At 42.0% G+C, this 26,111-nt stretch overlaps 1 protein-coding gene across 1 annotated transcript; it reads left to right on the forward strand.

The window, feature by feature from the left end:
- The first annotated feature begins 548 nt into the window (after nt 1-548).
- Nucleotides 549-25,479, forward strand: LOC124117208 (normal mucosa of esophagus-specific gene 1 protein-like). The gene is made up of 5 exons (XM_046478972.2): nt 549-874; nt 5,139-5,221; nt 20,419-20,507; nt 21,299-21,359; nt 22,710-25,479. Exons 2-5 carry the CDS (start codon nt 5,165-5,167, stop codon nt 22,788-22,790), a joined length of 288 nt encoding a protein of 95 aa, XP_046334928.1. The 5' UTR covers nt 549-874; nt 5,139-5,164; the 3' UTR covers nt 22,791-25,479.
- Nucleotides 25,480-26,111: the final 632 nt, after the last annotated feature.

The raw sequence follows: 26,111 nt of genomic DNA on the forward strand, positions 1-26,111 counted from the left end.
CAAGTTCATAATGATGATAATGATGAGGACTAAGTGACAAATAAATAAATAGATAGATAGATAGATAGATAGATAGATAGATAGATAGATAGATAGATAGATAGATAGATAGATAGATAGATAGATAATAATAATAATTAAAATGAAGTGATTAGGCAATATTACTACAACTAATAGCTGAAAGCGAGGACGGGATCGGGTGGTCAGGCTCGCCGACTTGGTTGATGTATGTCATCGATACCAATTGCGTGGATCAATGCTCATGATATCAATCACTGGATTGTCTGGTCCAGATTCGATTATTAACAGACTGCCGTCATATAGCTGGAATAGTGCTGAGTGCGGCGTAAAACAACAAACCAATTAACCAACCGACATAAAGATAATGTTATTGAAGATAACTACTACTACTACTACTACTACGACGACGACGACTACTACTACTATTATTATTATTATTACTACTACTACTGCTATGCCGACGACGATGACTGTTTCCCTCTCCCTGTAAAAAGATTACACAATTGTACACGTTCAAATTACTTCCGGGTATGACAGCTGGATCGCCTCTCTCCCTCTCCGCGTGCATCCCCAACAAACTTGCATCCCCACCACCATCCGACCCCACGCAGACGCTATGTCGTCATGGGCCAGTGTCAACTGACCAGCGTGGATTACCCTGCCTCCAACACACGCTGAATCTCTCCGGTGCCCTTGAGAAGGTCAAAACGGGTATTCCCCGCCCGGCTGGTGGACGTGCGAAATCGCTTGCTCCGTCGGTTGATAAAAGCGAACCGTGTCTCGAGATTGCATTATCAGAGGACGAAGTTCACTTAAACGGTCGCATCGTTGAGAAAGGATTATTTTAATTCAGGTGAGTTTAAAAATACAGCATTACTCATCTTTGACTTTTATTTCATATGGTGTAAGTACATACTGACGTAATTAAGTAAAGATCAATATTTAATTTTTGTCCCTGATATGGGTTTTTCACTTGGATAGACCTTTTAGAGGACATCCGCCATATTCAATGCATGCCCTGATTCGTGTATGTAATGAAAGCAGGGCTTATTGCGTATTTTTGATTTGTAATATCTAATCTTGTTATTTTTTTCACATAGAAAATATCGATTTTTCTCTTTTTCACTATGAACATGTTTTAGCGTGTCGTGAATCGTTTGCTTGCAATTGAGATTTTATAAACGTTTTTCGTATTAAACGAGATTTCATTTTTGAATTCATTTAATTTTATCTACATGTATGACGCGAGTTTCCTTATTAGATGGTTGTATAGTTTCGCCCAGCACCGTACATTGTGAAGGTGGTCACAGTATGTCCTTGATTAAGGAACCGGTGTTGACAGCGTTGTTTAACTCCCACGATCTTTTTAAATTTTGTGCTATGATTTTATTATCTGAAACATTCTCAAACTAACCATACAAAATAGACCTTCATGTGTCTGTATTACATTGCCTACATATTTGATAACAACTTAATACATACCGTATGATGGTGTCATGTTGGTACATACACGGTGTTGTGTTGGTACATACATGGTGTTATGTTCGTACATACATGGTGTTGTGTTGGTACATACATGGTGTTGTGTTGATACATACATGGTGTTGTGTTCGTACATACATGGTGTTGTGTTCGCACATACATGGTGTTGTGTTGGTACATACATGGTGTTATATTAGTACATACATGGTGTTATGTTCGTACATACATGGTGTTATGTTCGTACATACATGGTGTTATGTTCGTACATACATGGTGTTATGTTCGTACATACATGGTGTTATGTTCGTACATGCATGGTGTTATGTTCGTACATACATGGTGTTATGTTCGTACATGCATGGTGTTATGTTCGTACATACACGGTGTTATGTTCGTACATACATGGTGTAAGTTTCGTACATACATGGTGTTATGTTCGTACATACATGGTGTTATGTTCGTACATACATGGTGTAAGTTTCGTTCATGCATGGTGTTATGTTCGTACATACATGGTGTTATGTTCGTACATGCGTGGTGTCATGTTCGTACATACATGGTGTTATGTTCGTACATACATGGTGTAAGTTTCGTACATGCATGGTGTTATGTTCGTACATACATGGTGTTATGTTCGTACATGCGTGGTGTCATGTTCGTACATACATGGTGTTATGTTCGTACATACATGGTGTAAGTTTCGTACATGCATGGTGTTATGTTCGTACATACATGGTGTTATGTTCGTTCATGCATGGTGTTGTGTTCGTACATACATGGTGTTATGTTCGTACATATATGGTGTAATGTTGGTACATACATGGTGTTATGTTGGTACATACATGGTGTTATGTTGGTACATACATGGTTTTTATTTTCGTACATACATGGTGTTGTGTTCGTACATACATGGTGTTGTGTTCGCACATACATTGATATGTTCGTACATACATGGTGTTATGTTGGTACATACATGGTGTTATGTTGGTACATACATGGTGTCATGTTCGTACATACATGGTTTTTATTTTCGTACATACATGGTGTTATGTTCGTACATACATGGTGTTATGTTGGTACATACATGGTGTTATGTTGGTACATACATGGTGTTATGTTCGTACATACATGGTGTTATCTTGGTACATACATGGTGTTATGTTGGTACATACATGGTGTTATGTTCGTACATACATGGTTTTTATTTTCGTACATACATGGTGTTATGTTCGTACATACATGGTGTTGTGTTCATACATACATGGTGTCGTGTTCGTATATACATGGTGTTGTGTTGGTACATACATGGTGTTGTGTTCGTACATACATGGTGTTATGTTCGTACATACATGGTTTTTATTTTCGTACATACACGGTGTTATGTTCGTACATACATGGTGTTATGTTGGTACATACATGGTGTTATGTTGGTACATACATGGCGTTATGTTGGTACATACATGGTGTTATCTTGGTACATACATGGTGTTGTGTTCGTACATACATGGTGTTATGTTCGTACATACATGGTTTTTATTTTCGTACATACACGGTGTTATGTTCGTACATACATGGTGTTATGTTGGTACATACATGGCGTTATGTTGGTACATACAGGGTGTTATGTTGGTACATACATGGTGTCATGTTCGTATATACATGGTGTTATGTTCGTTCATACATGGTGTTATGTTCGTACATACATGGTGTTGTGTTCGTACATACATGGTGTCATGTTCGTATATACATGGTGTTATGTTCGTACATACATGGTGTTATGTTCGTACATACATGGTGTTATGTTGGTACATACATGGTGTCATGTTCGTACATACATGGTGCCATGTTCGTACATACATGGTGTTATGTTGGTACATACATGGTGTTATGTTGGTACATACATGGTGTTGTGTTCATACATACATGGTGTCATGTTCGCATATACATGGTGTTATGTTCGTTCATACATGGTGTTATGTTCGTACATACATGGTGTTGTGTTCGTACATACATGGTGTTAATACATGGTGTTGTGTTCGTACATACATGGTGTTATGTTTGTACATACATGGTGTTATGTTCGTACATACATGTCCCCCACCCCCACCCCACCCCCCCACCCCCCCGCCCCAATTCATTTGCTCTAATTTCGTATCACCTATCACCTTCCGAAAAACCAGAGACTTAAATTAATCATACGTCAGAGTAACCAATAAATGCTCAGCTCGTGAGTTTATATTTTTCATCTTAAGGTCGAATCCCCTCCAGAATACAATCATTGGTTTGTCAGCGGCGTTAAACAACAAACAAACAAGTATGGCAGTTTTGTTCGAGTCATTAACGCATGCAATACTTCCCCGTGGGGCTGATCGTGACTGAAATGCAGGATTTTTCTAGACGGCCTAAAACTCGCAACGATTAAACCCCGGCCTCCTGAAGACTCTCTCACAGAGATACCGCCTGGGCCTTGTCTTGCACGAGCTGTCTGTCATGGCGATAAACACCAGCCTGATAACCCAGTATAACTCACTCCGCTCATCACTGGGCACGCTGTATCACGGTGATGAAGGCATTTGATCAGATGACGCTGATAAACAATTTCACCTCCGCTTACATGTACGTCCGGCCAGCTACTCCATGGTGGGTAGCGGACATGAAACAGCAGAGTTTCAGAGTTTCAGAGTGAGAGAGAGAGAGAGAGTGAAATGTTTATTTTTGTGTCACACGCACAAGCCGTCATGGTAAAAACATTTGGCATAGTATAATTTCCGGACAAAAGCTTGTACATCCAGCCTTATTAGGCTTATGAGACACATGAAAATACAAGTATATCCATTGTGAAATAAATAAATAAATAAATAAATAAATAAATATGTACTATACTTATAACAATAAAAGTGGTGTTTACCTTTTTTTAAAGTAACAATAATAATTGTAGTAATAATGATATCAACTTTTATAGTTTTGTCTTCTTTTAAACATATAATATAGACATTTAGCTAAAATGTGTTGCAGTGATTCCTCTTGCATAATAAAAATCAATTTGTCTGAGCTGCCTAAATTTAAAAAAATCACTGTTTCACTGTTTCAGATACACTCCGTATAATTGCGCATGTGCGTAAAATACGCAGAGTAAACTACTTTTACGCAATAATTATCAAGTTGCTAGCGTATTAATACGCATGACATATCCAAGACCTTACAAGTATTACACTGCGTTGTTACCAGTGTAGCCAATTGATATTGCGTATTAGCATCTTCCTGTGGAAACTGGACTTTTATGGTCAGTTAACTCCTTTGCCTTGAGACCCGTGAAGATCCGGGGTAGAATAGGTCTTCAGCAACCCATGCTTGCCGTAAAAGGCGACTATGCTTGTCGTAAGAGGCATCTAACGGGATCGGGTGGTCAGGCTCGCTGACTTGGTTGATTCATGTCATCGTGTCCCAATTGCGTGCAATGATGCACATGTTATCAATCACTGGATTGTCTGGTCCAGACTCGATTTTATTACAGACCGCCGTCATATAGCTGGAATATTGCTGAGTGCGGCGTTAAACAACAAACAAACAAAACACTACCAAAAATATTTGGAAATATTTACCTTTGTATCAACCAGATTATTTTACAATTTCAGCTGAACACAGCGGGACGTTTCTCAACATGTCTAATTATGTTGCTTTCGGATTTGGAATGCGTGCATTCAAGAGATTTCCTGAGGTAGGTGTTGATGACTTTTCTAATCAACGTATCATTGTTCATATATTGTATTTTTTTACTTATAGTTTTTCATGAAATAAACGCGACTGAACTGGGTCAGCTCATAGTCGGTCGACAAAATTAATATAGTTCGAAAGTGTTCATCAAAGTCACGTGTGACTTGTGACCTCACTTTGAGATCATGATGTGACCTGCAGTCGTTGTCGTAAGCATCGTCGTAAGTGTCGTCCACAACACAGTGGACAGATGAACGGACACTGGGCACGGGCGGCCCAATCGTTTAAGGCGCCGCAATTCGATGTGCAGAGTTGCGTCCCTTATGCACGCCAGGAACCTATAACCGTGGGTTCAAATCGCAGATTCACCCCGATTATGTTTCTAGGTTTGTCAGCACCATACCCGTGCTCGTGGGTTTCGCCCAAGTGGTAAAGGTCTGAGACCTGCTTCACTTCGGGATCTCGCCCAACCACCTCACTCCTAGTGTGACGATATTTATATACCTCGGTAACCCGACGTCCTTGAGGCATTAAATATCGACTTATCCGTAGACAAAATAATCGAGATAATATTACGAGTTATCCGTAGACAAATATTTCGAGCTATCCGTAGACAAAACAATCGCTAACATATATGTCTAAATATCCATAGACAAAATAATCGAGATAAACTTTCGACTTATCCGAAGGCAAATAATATTTCGAGTAATCCGTAGACAAATATTTCGAGTTATCTGTAGACAAAACAATCGCTAACATAAATGTCCAAATATCCATTGACAAAATAATCGAGATAAAATATCGATTTATCCGAAGACAATACCGATATTTTACCAGATCTGTGTTCTACCGCGACGTACGTCAACGTATACAGTGAATCTCCGTGTTAAGCCGATCCATGTCAATCCGGAAACTTCGCTTAACGGTTGATTACTCTTTGAAATATCTACATATACACAGAACATTATTCCGTACCCAAGATTCGAGAACCTCGTTAAACCGGACATCGCTGGGAACGATACCGTCCGGATTAACGAGGTTTAACAGTATCGCATAAACTGTTGGCGTAAACATTTCGCTGTATGAACGCACACCACTAGACACCATGCAGCAGGTGACACGGCGTATGGAATGTCAGTTTTCTCGTTACCGCTGTTGCATTGTAAACATTCTAAAGCTTTTCAAGCGAGAAACATGAATATGTTAATATGTACACATGTTGCGATCGACTACATTTCCCTTTGTGTGGAGAAGAGTGATACATTTCGCAGACATGTGTAAGGCCAAATTACGATTGGTTTGTTAGGTTCTTGTTTAAAGCCGCACGCGGCAAAATTCCAAGAAAACGACGGCGGTCAAGTCTTGACCAGTCAATCAGTATTCATTGTACTGAACGTCAGATACACGAAGCTATCGTTAGGCGATAAGGTGACCTTGCATGGTTTGACCTTGAAAGTAATCAATGCGTTTGACTGCACGTAGACAACGCTCACTGTGACGTGTGCTTCGTTTGCAATAGGTTATTGATCTGTGCGTGGTATATTGAATACTGGGTGAGGCCTGTTGCAATCTATCACTGTCCCCCCAGACATTGCGAACACTTTACAAACATAATTGCTATTCAGGAACATGTTGAGGTATTTGCAGAGAACTTGTATACACACATCCATTTTGTAGAATGAGTCTATTTTATGTAATAGATAGATACTTTTTATAGATATCCAGTTCTACCGACGTGACGCAATAGTACGTTTGTTTGTTTGTTGGTTAAATTACGAGGGTGTCATTTTGAGAATCATCGAAGGGCATAAGGGTAACCTAACGGTTATTAAATACCGGTTTCGACCCCCACATCGGTTTTTCCATTCTGGGTTTAGTTTTGTTTGTGTGTTGTTTTACGCCGCACTCAGCAATCTTCCAAATTTACGACGGCATCTGTAAATAATCGAGACTGGTCCAGACAATCCAGTGATCGACATCATGAGCACCGATCTACGCAGTTGGGATACAATGATATGCATCACCCGATCCCGTTAGTCGCCTCTTACATCGATGCTGAAGACCAAGCCTGTCCGGATCGTCACGGGGTCCGGGTTTCCTGGGTTGTGTATGCAATTGTTGCTGTTCCGTGATCAAAATAGATCGATTCTTCAGACAGTACAAGGGGCAGTGGCGTAGCCTAGTGGTTTAAGCGTTCGCTCGTCACGCCGAAGACCCGGGTTCGATTCCCGACATGGGTACAATGTGTGAAGCCCATTTCTGGTGTCCCCCGCCGTGATATTGGTGGAATAGTGCTAAAAGCGGCGTAAAACCACTCACTCATTCAGACAGTACTCGAAAGAGTGCAACCATCGACTAATGTGCCGACGTGAATGGCAACATACATTTCTACAACAATTGATTCTCGCAAACGTTTAGTGACATCTAATGAGCGATATGTAAAGGTTATGGGCCGTAGGCCATTTTTTTTTTGTCCAGGGACAATAGCTGGGGATTGTTGACCTTGGAACCGATTGCCTTTCTGGAGGTCGCCCCGATTATGTTTCTAGGTTTGACAGCGCCATACCGTGCTCGTGGGTTTCACCCAAGTGGTAAACGTCTGAGACCTGCTTCACTTCGGACTTTCCTCCCACATTAAGCTGACACGTCCTAATATATCAGGAATATTGTTCAAAGCGGCGTTAAACACAATTCACTCACTCACTGTTGGCTATCGGGACGATGCTGCGCAATGGTATTTTATTAGATATTCGGAATCGGGGTTGGGCCATCGCATGAACGACGTCCCTCCAGGAGACGTCAGGTGTGTGAATGGTAGGGCGCGGGTAACGGTCCGTGTGACAGGTGTGTGCGGCACGGGCTGAGCGAGCGTTGTGTATAGCCATATCGGAACCGACCAAACTGAATTATGAACGATATCTGACCGCCCATGGGGATCTCAGCCGACTATTGATTATTGTAACGGGATTATGTTGGTGTCAGGTGCTGATTGTATGTCGTCAGCGTTGTACGTTGGTCACGTTTCTGTTTGTTTGTTGTTTAACGCCGTACAATATTCAAGCTATATGACGGCGGTCTGTAAACAATCGAGTCTGGACCAGACAATCCAGTGATTGACATCAAGAGCATCGATCCACGCAATTGGAATACGATGACATCAACAAGTCTGCGTGATTGACCAACCGATCCCGTTATTCGTCTCTTAGGACAAGCATAGTCTTCTGTTACGGCAAGCATGGGTTGCTGAAGACCCGGATCTAAACAAACAAACAAACAAACAAAACAAAAGACATGGCCATTCAACCCCATTTTACCTCATCATATCACTTATTACATGTATACTACTAAAAGGAATTAAGGTCCACCCGATTCGTTCATATTATTATTGGACCCGTGAAGATCCGTGATAGAATAGGTCTTCTGCAACCCATGCTTGTAAAAGGCGACTAACGGGATCGGGTGGTCAGGTTCACTGACTTGGTTATAGCATGTCATCGATGCCATTTGCGCGGATCGATATTCAGGATGTCAATAACTGGATTGTCTGGTCCAGACTCGATTATTTACAGACCGCCGACATATAGCTGGAATATTGCTGCGGCGTTAAACAACAAACAAACAAACAAACATATTAATATTGTTAATCTGCCAGTAACTATAGTTAAGATTTTTGCTTCCTCAATACGTTATTGCATAACGTTCCCAATAAGTTTATACAAGATTGTAGGCACTATTTGGTACACTTGACGGTTCACATAAACATTATATTAATGCGCGGTGTCTGAAAATAATTCACTGAATTTGGAGACCCGTGAAGATCCGGGGTAGAATAGGTCTTCAGCAACCCATGCTTACCGTAAAAGGCGACTATGCTTGTCGTAAGAGGCGACTAACGGAATCGGGTGGTCAGGCTCGCTAACTTGGTTGATGCATGTCATCGTATCCCAATTGCGTGGATGAGGCTCATGATGTCAATCACCGGATTTTCTGGTCCAGACTCGATTATTTACAGACCGCCATCATATAGCTGGAATATTGTCGAGTGCGGCGTTAAACAATAAACAAAGCAATTTTAACATCTATTATTTTAAGAATGACATAAGATGGTAATGAAACATGCATTTCTGTGCAAATCTCATATAAAATTCAGTCATACTAGCCAGTGATATGTCCGACAGCCCTTTCAACACACTTTCTGGGATTACAGTTATTTTCAGCTCTAGAAATCGATTTTACCAAAACATTTGAGAAACGTAGGGCAATATTTTTAAACCACGAAAGCCGTCAGATCGAAACAGATATTGGGTCGGTACACGTCCGATACCAGTTGCCAAGCAATCATGACAACTGGGGGCAGGCTCAGTCGATGGATGTGTTTTGGCGAGTGATCTGTGCACATGGAGTGGATCTTGTTTCCGAGCACAACTCTAAAGCTTGTTCTCTCAACAAAGTTTGGCAGATAAATCAAACAAATTCTGAAGTGGTGCCTTTTGCTATTTAAGTATTTTGGGCATTAAATTCGACTTTGTCTCGAGACGGAGTGAATGTTGTTTTCAATGCAAAGCTCGAAAATCATGAAATATCCTTTAACAAGATGCCAGGTTTGTCAATCATGCCCTGAAGTGATGCCTTTATTTAGAAAATGTAAGGACGAGTTTCCTCATGTTTCCATGGAGACAAATTTTGTGTTCGACTTGGTTGGCCCATTGGGTTTGTTGTTTAACGCCGCACTCAGTAATATTCCAGCTATATGACGGCGGTCTGCAAATAATCGAGTCTGGACCAGACAATCCAGTGATTGACATCAAGAGCATCGATCCACGCAATTGGAATATGAAGACATGCATCAAACAAGTCAGCGAGCCTGACCACCCGATCCCGTTAGTCCCCTCTTACAACAAGCATAGTCGCCTTTTACGTGTCTTTTGAGAGAGGGCGGAGGGTAGCCTAGAGGTGAAAGCGCTCGCTTAAGTCGCCGTAGGTCTGGGTTCGATTTCTAAAAGTTGGAAAACGTGTTAAGCCCATTTCTGGTGTAAACCCCGTGCGAAACTGCTGTAGTACAATTTGTGTGTGTAAATCTGATGCCTAACTTCTATCTTACAGTATCTCAGTTACAAAATCAATACTTTCGGTAATTAGCTTTTCGCCGGAAATGACAAACCACATCTTACCTAAACCCGGGTCATAGGCAACACGAGCGAACACTGTTACCACTCGGCTACTCCTCTCTTAAAGCTGGTTTAAGGTTCGAATCCCGTTTGTGTTTTTTCGCCATACCCATGCTTGTTGGTTTCATTAATGCGCCTCACATGACAACGTGTGACATTCCCGCCACGTGTTTTTGTTGACGTCGTGACGCCGTTCGTGTTCATCCTTCATCCGTCCCCGCATCTGACCCCGACTTCCTCCCGTCTTTCCCCGTGATATAACTGGAATAATGTTAAAAGCGGCGTTAAACCCAACTCACTCACTCACTCACTCCTGTAAGTGAGCTACCATTTGCCTTTCACGGGGGTCAAGCCTGGTATTTTCAAACAAATAAAGCCCGTATTACTGAAAATACATTACATATGCCCCGCATTATTGCCCCAGTATAATGTACGAAATAAATAATGTTCCCTTTTCTTATACAGACTGTATTGAAGTGTCCAAAGATCACACTTCGTCATTTTTATTTATTTAAAAAAATAAACAAGCGAGCATCTGTTAATGTTGGAAAAAAAATAAATTCTATCCATATAAAACTTAATTTAACCTATGACTGACCTACTGACAGTGTTTTTTACACAACACGACATTTCTAGATAGGGACATATTCTGAGAATTCTGAGTTTTCTCGGATATCCGCCTTGTCGTCACTTGTCAACGTGATGGCAAGACTTTAATAATTACCGCCCCCTTTAAAAATGCTGGATCCGCCCTTGTTTGTATTCCACTTCTGTGGCGACCTGCATAGACGAATGTATGTGGCTACTGTGTCATAGTGCTAGCCCGCTGCTAGTCCACCATGCCGCAGTTTAACATGGATACCCCACTCAGAAACTTTATGCTGACTCCGAGCAGATCAGTCCTTGTTTTAGTCCCTTAATGCCGAGCGCCAGACAGGGTAACAACAAGTACCATCTTTTAACGTCTTTTGGTATGACGCGACCAGGGATCGAATCCCGGACCTTCCGCTCTCCGGGCGGACGCTCTACCTCTAGACCATCGACTGCCAGGGTAACAATAAGTATAAGTATCTTTTATGGTATGACTCGGGCAGGGATCGACCCCCCTCTGGGCAGACGCTCCATACACAAGACCACGGAGGCGGGCGCTGCAAAGTCTGCCGTGAGTGAGTGAGTGAGTGAGTTTTACGGTGGGGGGACACCAGAAATGAGCTTCACATATTGTTCTCATGTGGGGAATCGAACCAAGGCCTTCGGCGTGATGAACGAACACTTTAACCACTAGGCTACCCCACCGCCCTGTTCTGATTTTAACAATAGAGAGTGTGTGCCTTTTATCAAACATCCCTTTCTCTATATCAACATCAGCAGTGAAATGCGAGGATAAATAGCACTCGCCCCTCTCCATTATATTCCATTTTATTCATTTTGTTTTTCAAACACCCATCCTCCCCTCAATGATAATAATTTATTTTTGACTTAATACAGAACATGGGTTTTGCTCAATAATATACAAAGCGTCGCTGACGAGAAACGAGAAGAAAATTAGCTGACTGGATAATTGTTTTTATGTCGCATGTCGTACAATCCCCCCTTCGGGTATTACTATGACCAAATAAATCAGTCTTAACCCCATTTGGATCATTCCGACATATCACCATATCCACATGCCAGAACTAAACGACATTAGTCCACTAATAGCGGAAGCTCTTGTCCGTTCAACGACCTCATTACTCGACCGCTGCCACAAAGCAATTACAGCCTCATGTATTTGTACGAGGAGATTGACATGTATGTCAGCGAGCACTATCGGGCCCGAGAAGCACGGAATTCATGTACTGCTCTGCACGTGCGGCTCGTGCGGGCCTGATTACCCTTCACCTATGCACGTGCGGGTCGGTGCCAATTCGACAAATGCCTTGCAAAAATGGCATTATCGTCTTCAGACCCTCTGAATTAGTCTATGAAATCTTATATTACACAATACCTGTCTTGACTCTAAAAATAATAATAATTTTTTTTCGCTATTTGTATACGTTTCTAGATTGTTTTCCCCCATAGAACAAATATATTTAACAGTCATGGTGCAGGATTACCTCTGAATAGATGGGTTCATTTACCGAGAACAGATGTTGTGCAAAGTTGCGTCCCTTAGGCGTGCGGGTATCTGAGGATCATTGGTTTGAATCACAGATTTGCCTTGATATTGATCCATGGTTTGTCAGCATCTTACCCGTGAACGTGGGTTTCAACATCTGGACAAGACAACCCAGTGATTGATATCATGTCCATCGATCCACACAATTGGGACACGATGACATGCATCAACCAAGTCAGCGAGTCTGATCACCCGATCCGGTTAGTCGCCTCTTACGACAAGCATAGTCGCCTTTTACGGCAAGCATGACTGACCTATTCTGACCCGGATCTTCACGGGTACATTGACACGTAATATTCCCGAAATGCAAGTACTGTTCAAAGCGATATTAACCTAACTCATTTAGTTCATCTCCTTAGGAGGAAAAAACATTTAATTTCTCTTGAGTCTAAGGCTATTGTTAAAGATATGAAGACACGATAGCAATTAACACATGTTATATTAACGAATATTGGTGTCAAATAATCCCTTTCTGCAGTCACGAACCGTTCAAATATTGCTCCAGTCTACCCCATTGGATGCCGGATCTGGAAAGTGAGGGAGTGAGTATGGTTTTACGCCGCTTTTAGCAATATTCTAGCAATATCACGGCGGGGGACACCAGAAATGGGCTTCACACATGGTACCAACATAGGGGATCAAACCTGGGTCTTCGGCGTGACGAGCGAACGCTTTAACCATTAGCAGATGAAGATGAGCGTAACGCCCATATTTTAACATAGGCTTACGACAGTCGTAACGCTACGATCGCTTTTGTGGAACAGGTCCCTTGTACTCTGTGGTTGTCGCGTGAACCGAGGAATAAAGTTCGGCAGGTTACCCCATGACGCCACACTGATTGCGTATTACTTTCACGGGCGTGGATCGTTTATCTTGACATGACAACTTGCGTGTCTGACCGAGACGCGAAGACTTGATATATACCAGCAATTTGCTGACTGACACAAATTACAATCATCACACACTTAGCGAGTGGCACGTTGTCGTGTGTGCAGCTCAAAGGCTACTAATCAGGCGACGTTGTTTGCGGAGAGCAGTTTCATGGGTGACCTTTAGTCAATGGGTGACCGTGTTTGACAATTTCGAGAGTTTCTCGGGCGTCGGGTTCGTCCCTCACTGAAACACATGTTATCTAGGGTGTATCTTTAGACAAGTGACTTTGTTCCAAATCTGTTCAGATGACTCCATAGGCTACACCTTTTCTTTAGCATACATACATTGGAATTTGTATAGGCGATCGGATTTACTCCGTGCGACGGACCCGTGAAGACCCAGTTTAGAATTGGTCTTCAGCAACCCAAGCTTGTCGTGAGAAGCGACTAACGGGATCGGGTGGTCTTGACTTGGTTATGCATGTCATCGTATCCCAATTGTGTTGATCGATGCTCATGATATCAATCACTGGATTGTCTAGTGAAGACACGATTATTTACAGACCGCCGTCATACAGCTGGAACATTGCAGAGTGCGGCGTAAAACAAAAAAAACCCAACAACAGCAGAGGCGGATACAGCTTTTTTGGAACGGTGCACAACTAAGATCTATTTATTGTCTTTGGTGGTAATTTATACAGAAATAAAGATTCTTTTGGGAAATAAAAAGGGGGGTGCGCATCTCTCTCTCTCTCTGTATCCGCCCATGAACAGATACTGCTTCCGTGGTCATTCAACCCGGGCGTGTCGACCGATTCATTTTACAATTCATCATTGTATCATGTATTGAATCAGACTACCAAAGCTGCCCTATTCCTGAGAGATTGATCCAGGCAACATACGATTGAAGGCAACGTTGCATTGCATTGAAGTGGTCAGTTCTCATTCCAACTGTTCCGCACAAGACAAACGCTATCGTGTTCAAAGGTATACTTCTCCAGATAAACCCGTGTGTGCTTGCGGCGATAACCTAAATCCCGAGAATGTAAACAGACACACGTGGGTCTTAATGAAAGTGCTACCGAATACCCATTGGCTTTTTTATATATAATTATGACCTCATCGCTCTCCCCATTTAGGTGATTCCGTTTCAGAACTACACGTGATCAAATACCCGCGCTTCAATTAACGTTGTTGCTCATATGAATTGTGGTGTTCATTTAAAATGATATGCCTGTTGTATTAACTCAGGGGCACGGGTGGCCCAGTCGTCTAAGGCGCCGCAATTCGTTGTGCAGAGTTGCGTCTCTTGGGCACGCCAGAAACCTATTATTGTGGGTTCGAATCCCGGTTCGCCCCGATTATGTTTCTAGGTTTGTCAGCACCATACCCGTGCTCGTGGGTTTCACCGAAATGGTAAACGTCTGAGACCTGCATCACTGCGAGCTTTCCTCCCACATTAAGACTGGACCGTGATATAACTGGAATACTGTTCAGTCAGGTCACTCACTCACACATTTGTGTGTAGATGGCCCCGAGATTATAAACCAAGGTGAATGATTAAACGTTAAATGGCGTTAAACCCAACTCACTCACTCACTATTAACTCAGGTTTAGACCCGCCCAGCCGTCAAATTCCTTCCTTCGGGCTGACATCAACAGGTTCATTTCATGGCCACATTATTTACTGTAAGTACTACGAAAACGAGAAACCACATTACCCCGGCGGTTGATATTAATTTCTAATGTTCTGATGACCTTATACGTCTGATAACTCACAAGACATATATCCTGTACAGAGATATATAAATAAATTTACATAATATGCGACCTACCATGAGATAAGGGACCATATGTGTGAAAAATCACATTTTCGCGCCTTCTTATTTTTTAAAATTACAGTATCTTAGGACTGCAAAAGATTCAACTCATAAGCTTCAATTCATACCTGACATTAAACATTTTGACTCATTTTCACACTCATAACTGTTTATGTAATGATATATAACGTCTGATTAGGTGAAAGTAGTCATATATGCTGAAATATTTGGAAATATTTTTTGTATTAAATTACGAACTAACGAGAAAGAAATAACATATCTTATACATTCCGCACACATGGCGATTTATACGGGAAAAATGACGTCAAATGTCTTTATGACGTCACAGCACAATTCATCCTATAGCACCCATAACCTCCCTTTTTCATGGCGGGTCACACATATACTAGTATTAGAGGCGGGAGGGGTTGTAGGAGAGGGTACATTGATTAGTGTTTTTTTATGCACTACACTGTCCCTAAAACACCGCAACACTCGCAGAAACTGATCCATCCAAGCCTGTATTACCATGGCCGTCTTCTATGTCATACATAACTCGCTACATGCCGCTTCGTCACACGTATTGCAGCGAGTGAACACCTGCTATATTTATACGACGCCACAGCATCAGAAAGAAATTAGAACGCTGAACGATCGTAAATAGATATCCTGGTTGATATTCTTCCGCATTTAATTATGTATACGAAAGGGCCTGCCGCCCCAGCGCGCGTACGTGCCGATTTGCACATTATCGCCATTGACGTTATGACCATAAATAGACCTTTGCGATCCGTTTTATTCAACAAAGCAGGCGCACCTTGTACATCCGCGTCGACAGGAGCGGTCGGCACAACACATACTCGGCTTTTTCCGTAAAGCCCCGAGAAGTTCCGACTGAAAAAACTCCACGGGGCACGTGCCGAACGAGAAAAACGTGCAGCTTTGGCTAGGGCGAGTGATGCAATTGATGGGGCATGGTATTGATGAAGGCATTGACCGAAAGAAAAAAAACATACGTGATAGGTCTCATGCTGTTATAACGGTAAACGTGTCGTGGTGTTGGTTGTGTCTGGCTTTAAATTTAGTGAAATAACTACGGAATCGTTGTTGAATGGAATAGGTCCCTAGCAACCTATGCTGGTCGTAAGAAGCGACTTAATGAATCAATTGGTCAGTCTCGGTGACCCGGACGATCAAAAAGACTCTTAACAAGTTTGAAACACGCCACTTTCTTCTGTTCTTTTCTTTGTTTTGTTGTTTAACGCCGCATTCGGCAACTTCCCACCGAGCCTTTTGGATCATGCCTACCGAAGCTGAACTAGTGGTCTAGTGGTAGAACGTCCGCCCGGAGAGCGGAAGGTCCGGGGTTCGATCCCCGGTCGTGTCATACCAAAAGACGTTAATAGATTGTACTTGTCTGGCGCTCGAACTTAAGGGGCTGAAACAAGGGATCGGCTCGGAGTCAGTATACTGTGTCTGAGTGGGGTATTCATGTTACACGGCATGAAATCTGAGTGTGCTAGCACTATACATCGGAATCAGTCCGGACAAGTGCGGACACACACACACACACACGTCGCTATATATGTGCAATAATCTTGCACGCGACGTGAAACCCCATATCACCTCACCTCACTTCTGAGGGTTTACACTTTTGAATGGAATCATTTGAAGGGTATTTACTCCAACCGAAATTAATCTGATACGTTATTTTCAACAGTTAAGATCGTTGGTATGGAATGTCAAGAAAAATGTTAATTAGCGGCGCTTGCTCTAGTCCAGTCTCATGCCGGTTTTAAAGTGCTAGCCATCTGAGATACTATGCGTTTACTATGTATTTTCAATAAATGAGTTTTTAAGAATATAGCATATAAGCATTTAAAGTCCCCGTTCCCATGTTTAAAACCTATTCAGGCGGTGGGTTAGCCTGATGGTGAATGCGTTCTGTCGTCACGTCGAAGACACTGGTTCGATTGCCGAGAAGAGTGCGATTTTTGAAGCCCACTATTAGTGAGCATTGGCGAGATATTGCTTGAACATTGCTAAAAGCGGTGCTAAACAATACTCACTCACTTTGCGTTTGTGACTCTGGTATCAGAAGTTGAATTACCGCATTCGACGTAATAAGCGCCCTGGGAGCTCTCAAAATTACAACTAGGGAGCTCTTATTAGAATATTATTTTGGTACAGAGTTGAAAATTTCGTGGTTTATGCCGACTGCCTGAAATGTTTATGTACGACAGATATATTTTTCCAGAATTTAATTGCCCATAATTAAGGGTGCATATAACACACGAATGCGTATTATACGCGAAAAAAAATAGGTCTTGTATACATTGATCAATCGGAAGGGGTGCTAATTGGGATTGTTCACTAGCCAATATATTAGCAAATATCGCCGTGGGCGCTTATTTAGAGCGGGGTGCTTATTACGTCGATTACGGTACTCGTTGTCGAGCGTATATATTCCGAACTGACACGAAACCAATCCGGTCATTCAGAACTATTCGTGACCAACTCGTGTTATTCCGGGACGAGCCGAATTTCTTGCAGGTTACGGAAAGGGGCGAGTGGTGACGTGCAATATGTGGCTGGGTGATGTACCATTGGCAGGTGTCTGTTTTCTCAGACAAATGTTAAGGTTACTTTTCAGTTTGCCTAGCGGGCAATGTCTTTTGTCTATGGTTTGTTTGTTTGTTTTGTTGTTTAACGCCGCACTCAGCAATATTCCAGCTATATGACGGCGGTCTGTATGTAATCGACCTTGGACCAGACAGTGTAGTGATTGATATCATGAGCATCGATCAACGCAACTGGGATACGATGACATGCACCAACCAATTTAGCGAGTCTGACCATCCGATCCCGATAGTCGCCTCTTAAGACAAGTATGGGTTGCTGAAGACTTATTCTAACCCGGCTTTGTCTTTGGTGAATATCTTTTAGTGTAAGCGAAAATAAGAACGCTGAATTAGGCATACAGGATTAACAACAATGTCTTTGAAATAAGGGCAAAGGAGCCTACCTTTTGTCGACTTCCATGGATATTAAAAAGATGAAGGAATTCGCCATCTCGGAGACTAGTGGAGCAACCCATTCGCACTAGCCGACGAGTGACATGTTTTGGCGACTGGCGAAAACATTCATATTTTATGTACGCTTCGCTAACGTCATTCTTGTATTTGTTTGTTTGTTTGTTGTTTAACGCCGCACTCAGCAATATTCCAGCTATATGACTGCGGTCTGTAAATAATCGAGTCTGAACCACACCATCCAGTGATTGACATCATGAGCATTGATCCACACAATTGGAATCAATGACATGCATCAACCAAGTCAGCGAGCCTGACCACCCGATCCCGTTAGTCGCCTTTTACGCCAGCATGGGTTGCTGAAGACTATTCTGACCCGGATCTTCACGGGTCGGTCATTCTTGTAAGTAAATAACATTGCTTAACGCAACGTCAGCAGTTTTTACAGCTGTGAACAGCGATCGTTATTATTGCAATACAAGTCAGTGAGATCATCCGATTCTCATTTCCAATCTGTACGTGTTGCCGAAATTACTAAATACATGGTGGCTATTGATTTTTTTTACAACTGAGGTTAGGTCTGCATTAATTTCACAAGTCACGAAAGTTCATTGTGTCATGACCGCCTCCGTGGTCTAGTGGATCGAGCGTCTGCCCGGAGAGCGGAAGGTCGGTGGTTCGATCCTCGGCCGCATCATACCCAAAGACGTTAAAAGATGATACTTGTTGTTACCCTGCCTGATTCTCGGCATAAGGGAAACGGTAAGGGAGGTAACTAGCCTCCCCCAGTTTTAATGGACGAGAAGACATCATTTTCATAAAAAAGACGGCATGGGAATTTGCTCATGATATCAATTATTGGTTTGTCACATTTTCATTGTTGAACTTCTCGCAAACTCCTTCGTAATCAATGGGATTGGCCGCCATGTTGATGGTATTGCCAACCCAACGTTGAGACTGGTTTGCAACTCGCGTTGTGATTGGTACGTTAGAACAAGCTGGTAGTGTAGCCAATCAAAAAATGCCCGTTTTCGATAGGTAAATAATTATCTGTACCCAATACAGGTATACACACTTTGAAAAGATATATTGGTTAACTAAACGCTGAGTAGTCCTGTATTTACTCAAGCGTATTTGTAAGCAAGCAACTGAAAATCGATTGGGTAATAGTGATTTATGTTGCGTATTTTACGCAAATACGCAGCTTATTTGGAACTCAAAAGCGCTTTGATATTTTAAAGAAAGCAGTGGAAATCGCAAATGCGCTTTGATAATTTGTAGAAAACTGGAATCCCCAAAATGCGCTTCAATAATTTGCAGAAAACAACAGTGGAATGTCACAAATGTGTTTTGATAAGAGTGCAGAAAAGAGTGGAATCTCGCAAACGTGTTTTTATATTTTAGGTAACTGGAGTCACACAAACGCGATTGTCATCATTTGCTACCGAAAATCTTGATGACCCTAGTTCGAAACGAAAACCAGGGAACTTAATTTTGCTACAAACTGTATTTCTTACGTAGTGAACTGCCCTGTGAAGATCCCGGTCAGAATTGGTCCTCAGCAACCCATGCTTGTCGTAAAGCGATCGGGTGGTCAGGCTTGCTTACTTGGTTGATGCATGTAATCGTATCCCAATTGCGTAGATCGCTACTCATAATGTCAATCACAGGATTGCCTGGTCCAGACTCGACTTTTTACAGACCGCCCTGATATAGCTGGAATTTAGTGCTGCGTTTACCAACAAACAAACTTAACATTTTGATCAATTCTGGTAAAACACGAAAAGTAGGGAACTTAAATGTGCTACAAACTATATTTCTTTGTGAACTGCTTAAGCTCAGTTGGTAATTCACTGTGTGACCCTTGAAGATCCGGGGTAGAATAGGTCTTCAGCAACCCATGCTTGCAGTAAAAAGCGAATATGTTTGTCGTAAGAGGCGACAAACGGGATCGGGTGATCAGGCTGACTTGTTTGATGCATGTCATCGAATCCCAAGTGCTTAGATCGATGCTCATGATATAAATCACAGGATTATTTACAGACCGCCGTCATATAGCTGGAATATTGCTGAGTGTGGGGGTAAACAAACAAACAAACAAACAAACAAACAATAATTCCCTGTGTATATTGTCGCGTCTTCTTCTTCCAGCTCATCCCTCTGTGTGTGATCATCGGCGGGGCGTGTGTAGGGGCGTGTTCGTTTATGGGCTATGCGCTATACACCAAGCCAGATGTCCGGTAAGACAGCTGCTCGGACATACAAAAACACTGAAGAAGAAAAAATAAAATAAAAACAAACAAGTTAGAAGAAACATAAATCGGAATTCTTATCCATTATATGACCCCCGCCACTAGTAGCATTTTAACATGACGCCTATTGGTCGATGGCGCGGCAACTCGTGTAGAGTTGTGTCCCTTAGCTGTGTAAGGATTCGCTGATCGTGGCTTCAAATCCTAGTATTGCACCGATATTGATTCTATCCACTTCTCAGACCGGCGTCTCTTTTATTTATTTATTTAATTTATAAATGTATTTGTTTTCAAAAGTTCATAAGATTTGAATGTAGCGCCGTTCACGAGTTAGAATCGTAACTTATCCTTGGTCTGTCAAATACAAATCCAGGCTAACGGGTGTCCTCAAAGTGATACCCGCAACCTCCCACATCCAGCTGACACGCCGTGTTATAACTGAAATAGGGGCGGTCGGGTAGCCTAGTGGTTAAAGCTCGTCACGCCGAAGACCCGGGTTCGATTCCAGACATGGGTACAATGTGTGAAGCCCATTTCTGGTGTCCCCCGCCGCGATATTGCTGGAATATTGCTTAAAGCGGCGTAAAACCATACTCACTCACTCACTGTAACTGAAATACTGTTCAAAGCGGCGTTAAATCAAACCCAGATTGTGTATCAAGTTACGCGTATCAGAAATGTATATGACCAACGCACTCTGCCAAGTTCGTGAACATGGGCCGATTGCAATTCTTCATGAGTAACCAACTACAACAATGTAATGGTTGTGTTTATCACAGGATCAACAAGAGCGATGCTGTTCCACCATGGGAGAAAGTCCGAGCAACCGAGTGTAGGAAGGTGAGTGACAGTGTGACGTCATAGCATCCCCGAGAAGTACATGCACCAAACTATTTAAATGGTCAGGTGAGGTTTAACGTCCCGTCCAAGATCATTGCACTTATATAGCGATGTGCATGCACGTGTGTGTGGCTGCTTGTACTAGTCCGGACTGATGCCGATTTTAAAGTACTAGCCCCCTGAGATACCATGTCGCAAATTAACATGAATACCCCACTCAGACACAGTATACTGACGCCGAGCCGACCAGTCCTTGTTTTCATCCCTTAATGCCGAGCGCCAGACAGGGTAACAACAAGTACCGTCTTTTAACGTCTTTTGGTATGGCGCGACCGGGTATCGAACTCCGACCTTCCGCTCTTTGGGCATGCTGACATGCAACCCAATCAGCGAGTCTGACAACCCGATCCCGTTATTCGCCTTGCAGAAGGCTAGATTACTGCTGACTGCCGCGTTACATACACAAACAAGCAACATATACTACTCAAAACAGGTTAAGGAACACCCACAGTAGGAAGGTTGTGTGTACAATACCCACTGTCACCACAGTGTTGTCAAAAATTTACTCTTTGGCGCAATGCCACCCGAAAAATGCAGTTTACCTCGAAATTTACAACCTGAAATTATTTCTTCAAATTTAAACAAAATTATTGTACATTTAACCAATTTTTTCGATTATTTTCAATTCGTGTGAATGTACAACGAAGCACAGCATGATGGGGTAGAATATATATAAATATGCCGAGTACCCGACGGCATGGGACTTTGCTCATGATATCAATCACTGGTTTGTCACCTCGCCTGATCACATTATCCATTTCATCGCCTCGTACAAACATGGGTTGCTGGGGACATATTCCAACCCAACATCCCCACGGAGTTGATATGTCTATGGGTCACGGTAGACCCACCGTCTCTGCACCGCAATTTGATGTTGCGTGTAAATGAGCACGCCAAAAACCTAAGATAGCGGGTTCGAATCACGGTTGGCCCCGATTGTGTTTCTAGGTTTGTCAGCACCATGCCCGTGCTTGTCTTCTTCACCAATTGTGGTAAAGGTCTGAGACCTGCGTCACTTCCTTCCATAAGCTGAAAGGCCGTTTTATAACCAAAACACTGTTCAAAGTGGTGTTAGACCGCACTGTCTCCCTTCGGTTTTAGATGGGGGCGGTCGGGTAACCTGGTGGTTAAATCGTTCGCTCGTCACGCCGAAGACCCGGGTTCGATTCCCAACATGTGTACAATGTGTGAAGCCCATTTCTGATGTCCCCCGCCGTGATATTGCTGGAATATTGCTAAAAGCAGCGTAAAAGCACACTCACTCACTCACTCACTCACTCACTGTTTCAGATGGTGACCTTGAACCAGAAGTACATCCCTATTCCTGAGTTGGAGAAGCTGAGAGAAGAGATCGGCAGCTACAAGCTCTAGGGGCCTTACAACTGTGTTATGTAGTGTTGTTATTTTGTAGTGTTGTTGTTGTTGTGAGGAAGAGTCAGTGTTGTGTAAGTGGACAAACATACATAAATGTGACCCGCCATGGCAGGAGATAAGGGACCTTATGGGTGCTGGGATACAATTGTGCTGTGACATCATAATTGTGCTGTGACGTCATAAAGAAAGACGTTTGAGGTCAACTTACTTCAGCAAAAATCGCCACGTGTGCGGACTACAAAAATATCTTATTTTTATCTCGTTAGATCGCAATGTTATGAAAACATTATTTCAAAGCATTTCAGCATACATGTCTACTTTTAATTATATGTAAAACTGCATAATTACATAAACAGTAATAAGCCTGAAAATGCGAATTTGCAGAAAATGAGTCCAAATGTTTGATGTTAAGTATCTCTGTAATATACATGAATTGAAGCTTGTCCAATGTATTTTTGTGGTCCTACGATACTGTAGTTTTAAAATATAGTAAGAAGTCCAAATGTGATTTTTCACCCATAAGGTCTCTCATGTTATGGTTGATCACATATACCAACTGTTTCCTGGAATTGGTGGAACCAAGGGTACAGGCCGTTCTTGTTTTGATTAGTTGGATGATACCCATGCTTCTTACATTCTTGCTCTGATTGTGTTACTAGGTTTGTGGAATACTGTTGAAAGCGGCCTTAGAACCAACTCACTCTCCCACTCTTACATTCTTGCTCTGATTATGTTTCTAGGTCTGTCGTGGGTTTCACTAAAGTGATAAGCGTCCGCGACCCGAGTTACTTCCAGCTCTTCTCCCACACTAGCTGACCTGACTTAACTGGAATACTGTTCAAAGCGGCCCTAGAACCAGCTCCCTCTCTCACGCTTACATTCTCGCCAAATCGGCTTACAGAGTTGCTCCCCTAAGGCGTGCCAGAATCCTATGGTCGTGGGTTTGAATCCTGGGTAGATTCGTCCTGATTATGGTTCTTGCCTAGTAGGCAACAAAATCCAACATTGATATTGAAAAAGAAACAGCAAACAAAGTTTGATGAAAACGAATATTACAAGGATTAATATGATTTGAAATTATGAATTAAACATTTGAGAAACAACCAATACCTCAACACACTAAAATCGAACTTGGCAATAATAGAAAGTGAAAGGGCAATGTCATTTAAAATTCTACCTAGATTGAAATTGACTTTATGGAAGATATCTGTTGATATAGAAATAGATTCTTGATAAAGAGGCAGCTGCCTTCGGAGTCCCATCTTCGGTTATCAAGGGTATTATATCTCCATTCTATCAGGATAAATCCCCTGGACACATATCAATTGAGTGCATATCGTGGCCGGATGACTTTTTGCTTTTTGTTTCGTAGCAAAATGTTTCCTTGGTTCCATGTTTCCTTTCCTGTTTCGCACGCGATCTATGACGTCATTATTTATATCATACGTTTTTCAAAAGGTCTTGTCAATAACTCGACAGGTTTTACTGTAAAATATATATTCTGGTCACCATTTAAAAGTGGACATCACCACTGAAATGATGACAGTTAAACAATCTTGCCCGCGAGCAAAGGATGTAAGCCAATTACTCAACTTACTTTAAACATTGTTTAGCTCACCTGATTCAAAGTGAAGTCAGAAGTTTATCTCACCAGTCTCAAAGTGAAGTCAGCGTATATCATGATCTCCCGTCATTTGTCAACTACTGAAAGATCCTCCCTTCAGAAACACTGGGCACAGGCAACCGAAACACCACGTGATTATTCCGACCAATGAAGACACCTGAATTTGTTCAGGTGGTTCAAATCCGAAAATCCAATATGGCCACCTCACAGTGACCACAGCAGCCATTGACTGTTCATACGTCAATTAGTCATTAATTTATGGAACAATATATGAAAATTGATGACGACAGCTATACGTGATACCATCTAAGCTATTAACATATCCAGGTGAGCGTGAGTGTGGTGTCGTGTTCCAGGCTTTTGTTAAAGTTGGATATTTCATTCTGATGTGCAAGGATGTACGGAAGCCTTATAGAGCCATTTGTTTTTTAATTTTGTTTCGATACTAATTTGAAATTTCAAGAAACTAAGTTGAAATTTCAAGATAGTATCTTGAAATTTCAACTTCTATATCTTGAAATTTCAACTGAGTATCTTGAAATTTCAAGATAGTATCGAAAAAAAAAACCCAAATGGCCCTAAAAGGCTTCCGTAAGGATGTGTGTACCTTTGTGTTTCCTATCGAATATAATGTACGAAGAGCATACTCGAGAAGCTTGTGTTTGTAGTGATCAGTTAAAAAGTTCATCGAATGAGAGAACGCCCACCCCAACCCCAAAAACCAATGAAGACCATAATAATATTAATAAAAATAAAGCAAAAAAACCCCAAAAACCATATATACGAAAACACAACCAAATAGATACACAACCCTCCGACTTGAGGAAATAATTTATTTATTTTTTCAATATCGAGCTTTTGAGCTACTGCCTAGGTATTTACTGCGGGCCTGTGTGACGAAGTACCCAACGTGATAAGTTGTAGTTTCACATCACATATAGTTTCAGTCCATTTTCCTCAAACTGCTATTAGGTGTTACACTCTTGTATGTAGAAATGTAAGATTGGCGTGTATGCTTTGATGTATAAATGATCGACAAAAGTAATAAATTATATTTGGAAAGATGTTTGAAGAGTTTTTTATGAACCTCCAGGCATCCAGATTATTCCCCGTGATGATTCGGTCTGAGATTGATCCCCAGTCACTCGTGCTTGTCGCTCGCATAAGAGGAGACTGAATGATTCGGCTGTCAAGTTGATAGTCATCTTCCCGAGGCAAGAGAGTTAACTGACTATAAAAGTCCAGTTTCCACCCTTGCCAAACTAGGCTGGTATTATGGAGTTATATTTTGGCTGGACTAACGAGTCTAAGCATAGTCCAATCAAAATCGCGCACCGAAATTGAAATCTGGTTAGTAAACTGTCGTGCAGATTTCGGTCGATTGCAGGATTTGAAAAACATGTTCACCGCCAACTCGTCAGCAGGCATTTTCCAAATCTTTTCATGTTTTTAATCAAGGTGCTCACGTGATTTGATGCATTTCGCGATGTAAGCCCCGTTTTATCACAATATAGATCTTGATTGTCGATCAGATCGTCCTGACCGGGCGCCACCATTTTCTGTGAAGCAAACGCAAGTGATACGAGAGATGGAATCTGATTGGTCCATAGGAGATGCATAGAAGGGACATAACTGGTAATAGCCACTGGTGGCGCTACAACCGAGCCCAGTAATTCCAGCCTAGTTCGGCAAGG

The sequence above is a fragment of the Haliotis rufescens genome, unplaced genomic scaffold, assembly GCF_023055435.1.
Source record: "Haliotis rufescens isolate VD_foot unplaced genomic scaffold, xgHalRufe1.0.p SCAF_33, whole genome shotgun sequence".
Classification (NCBI taxonomy): domain Eukaryota; kingdom Metazoa; phylum Mollusca; class Gastropoda; order Lepetellida; family Haliotidae; genus Haliotis; species Haliotis rufescens.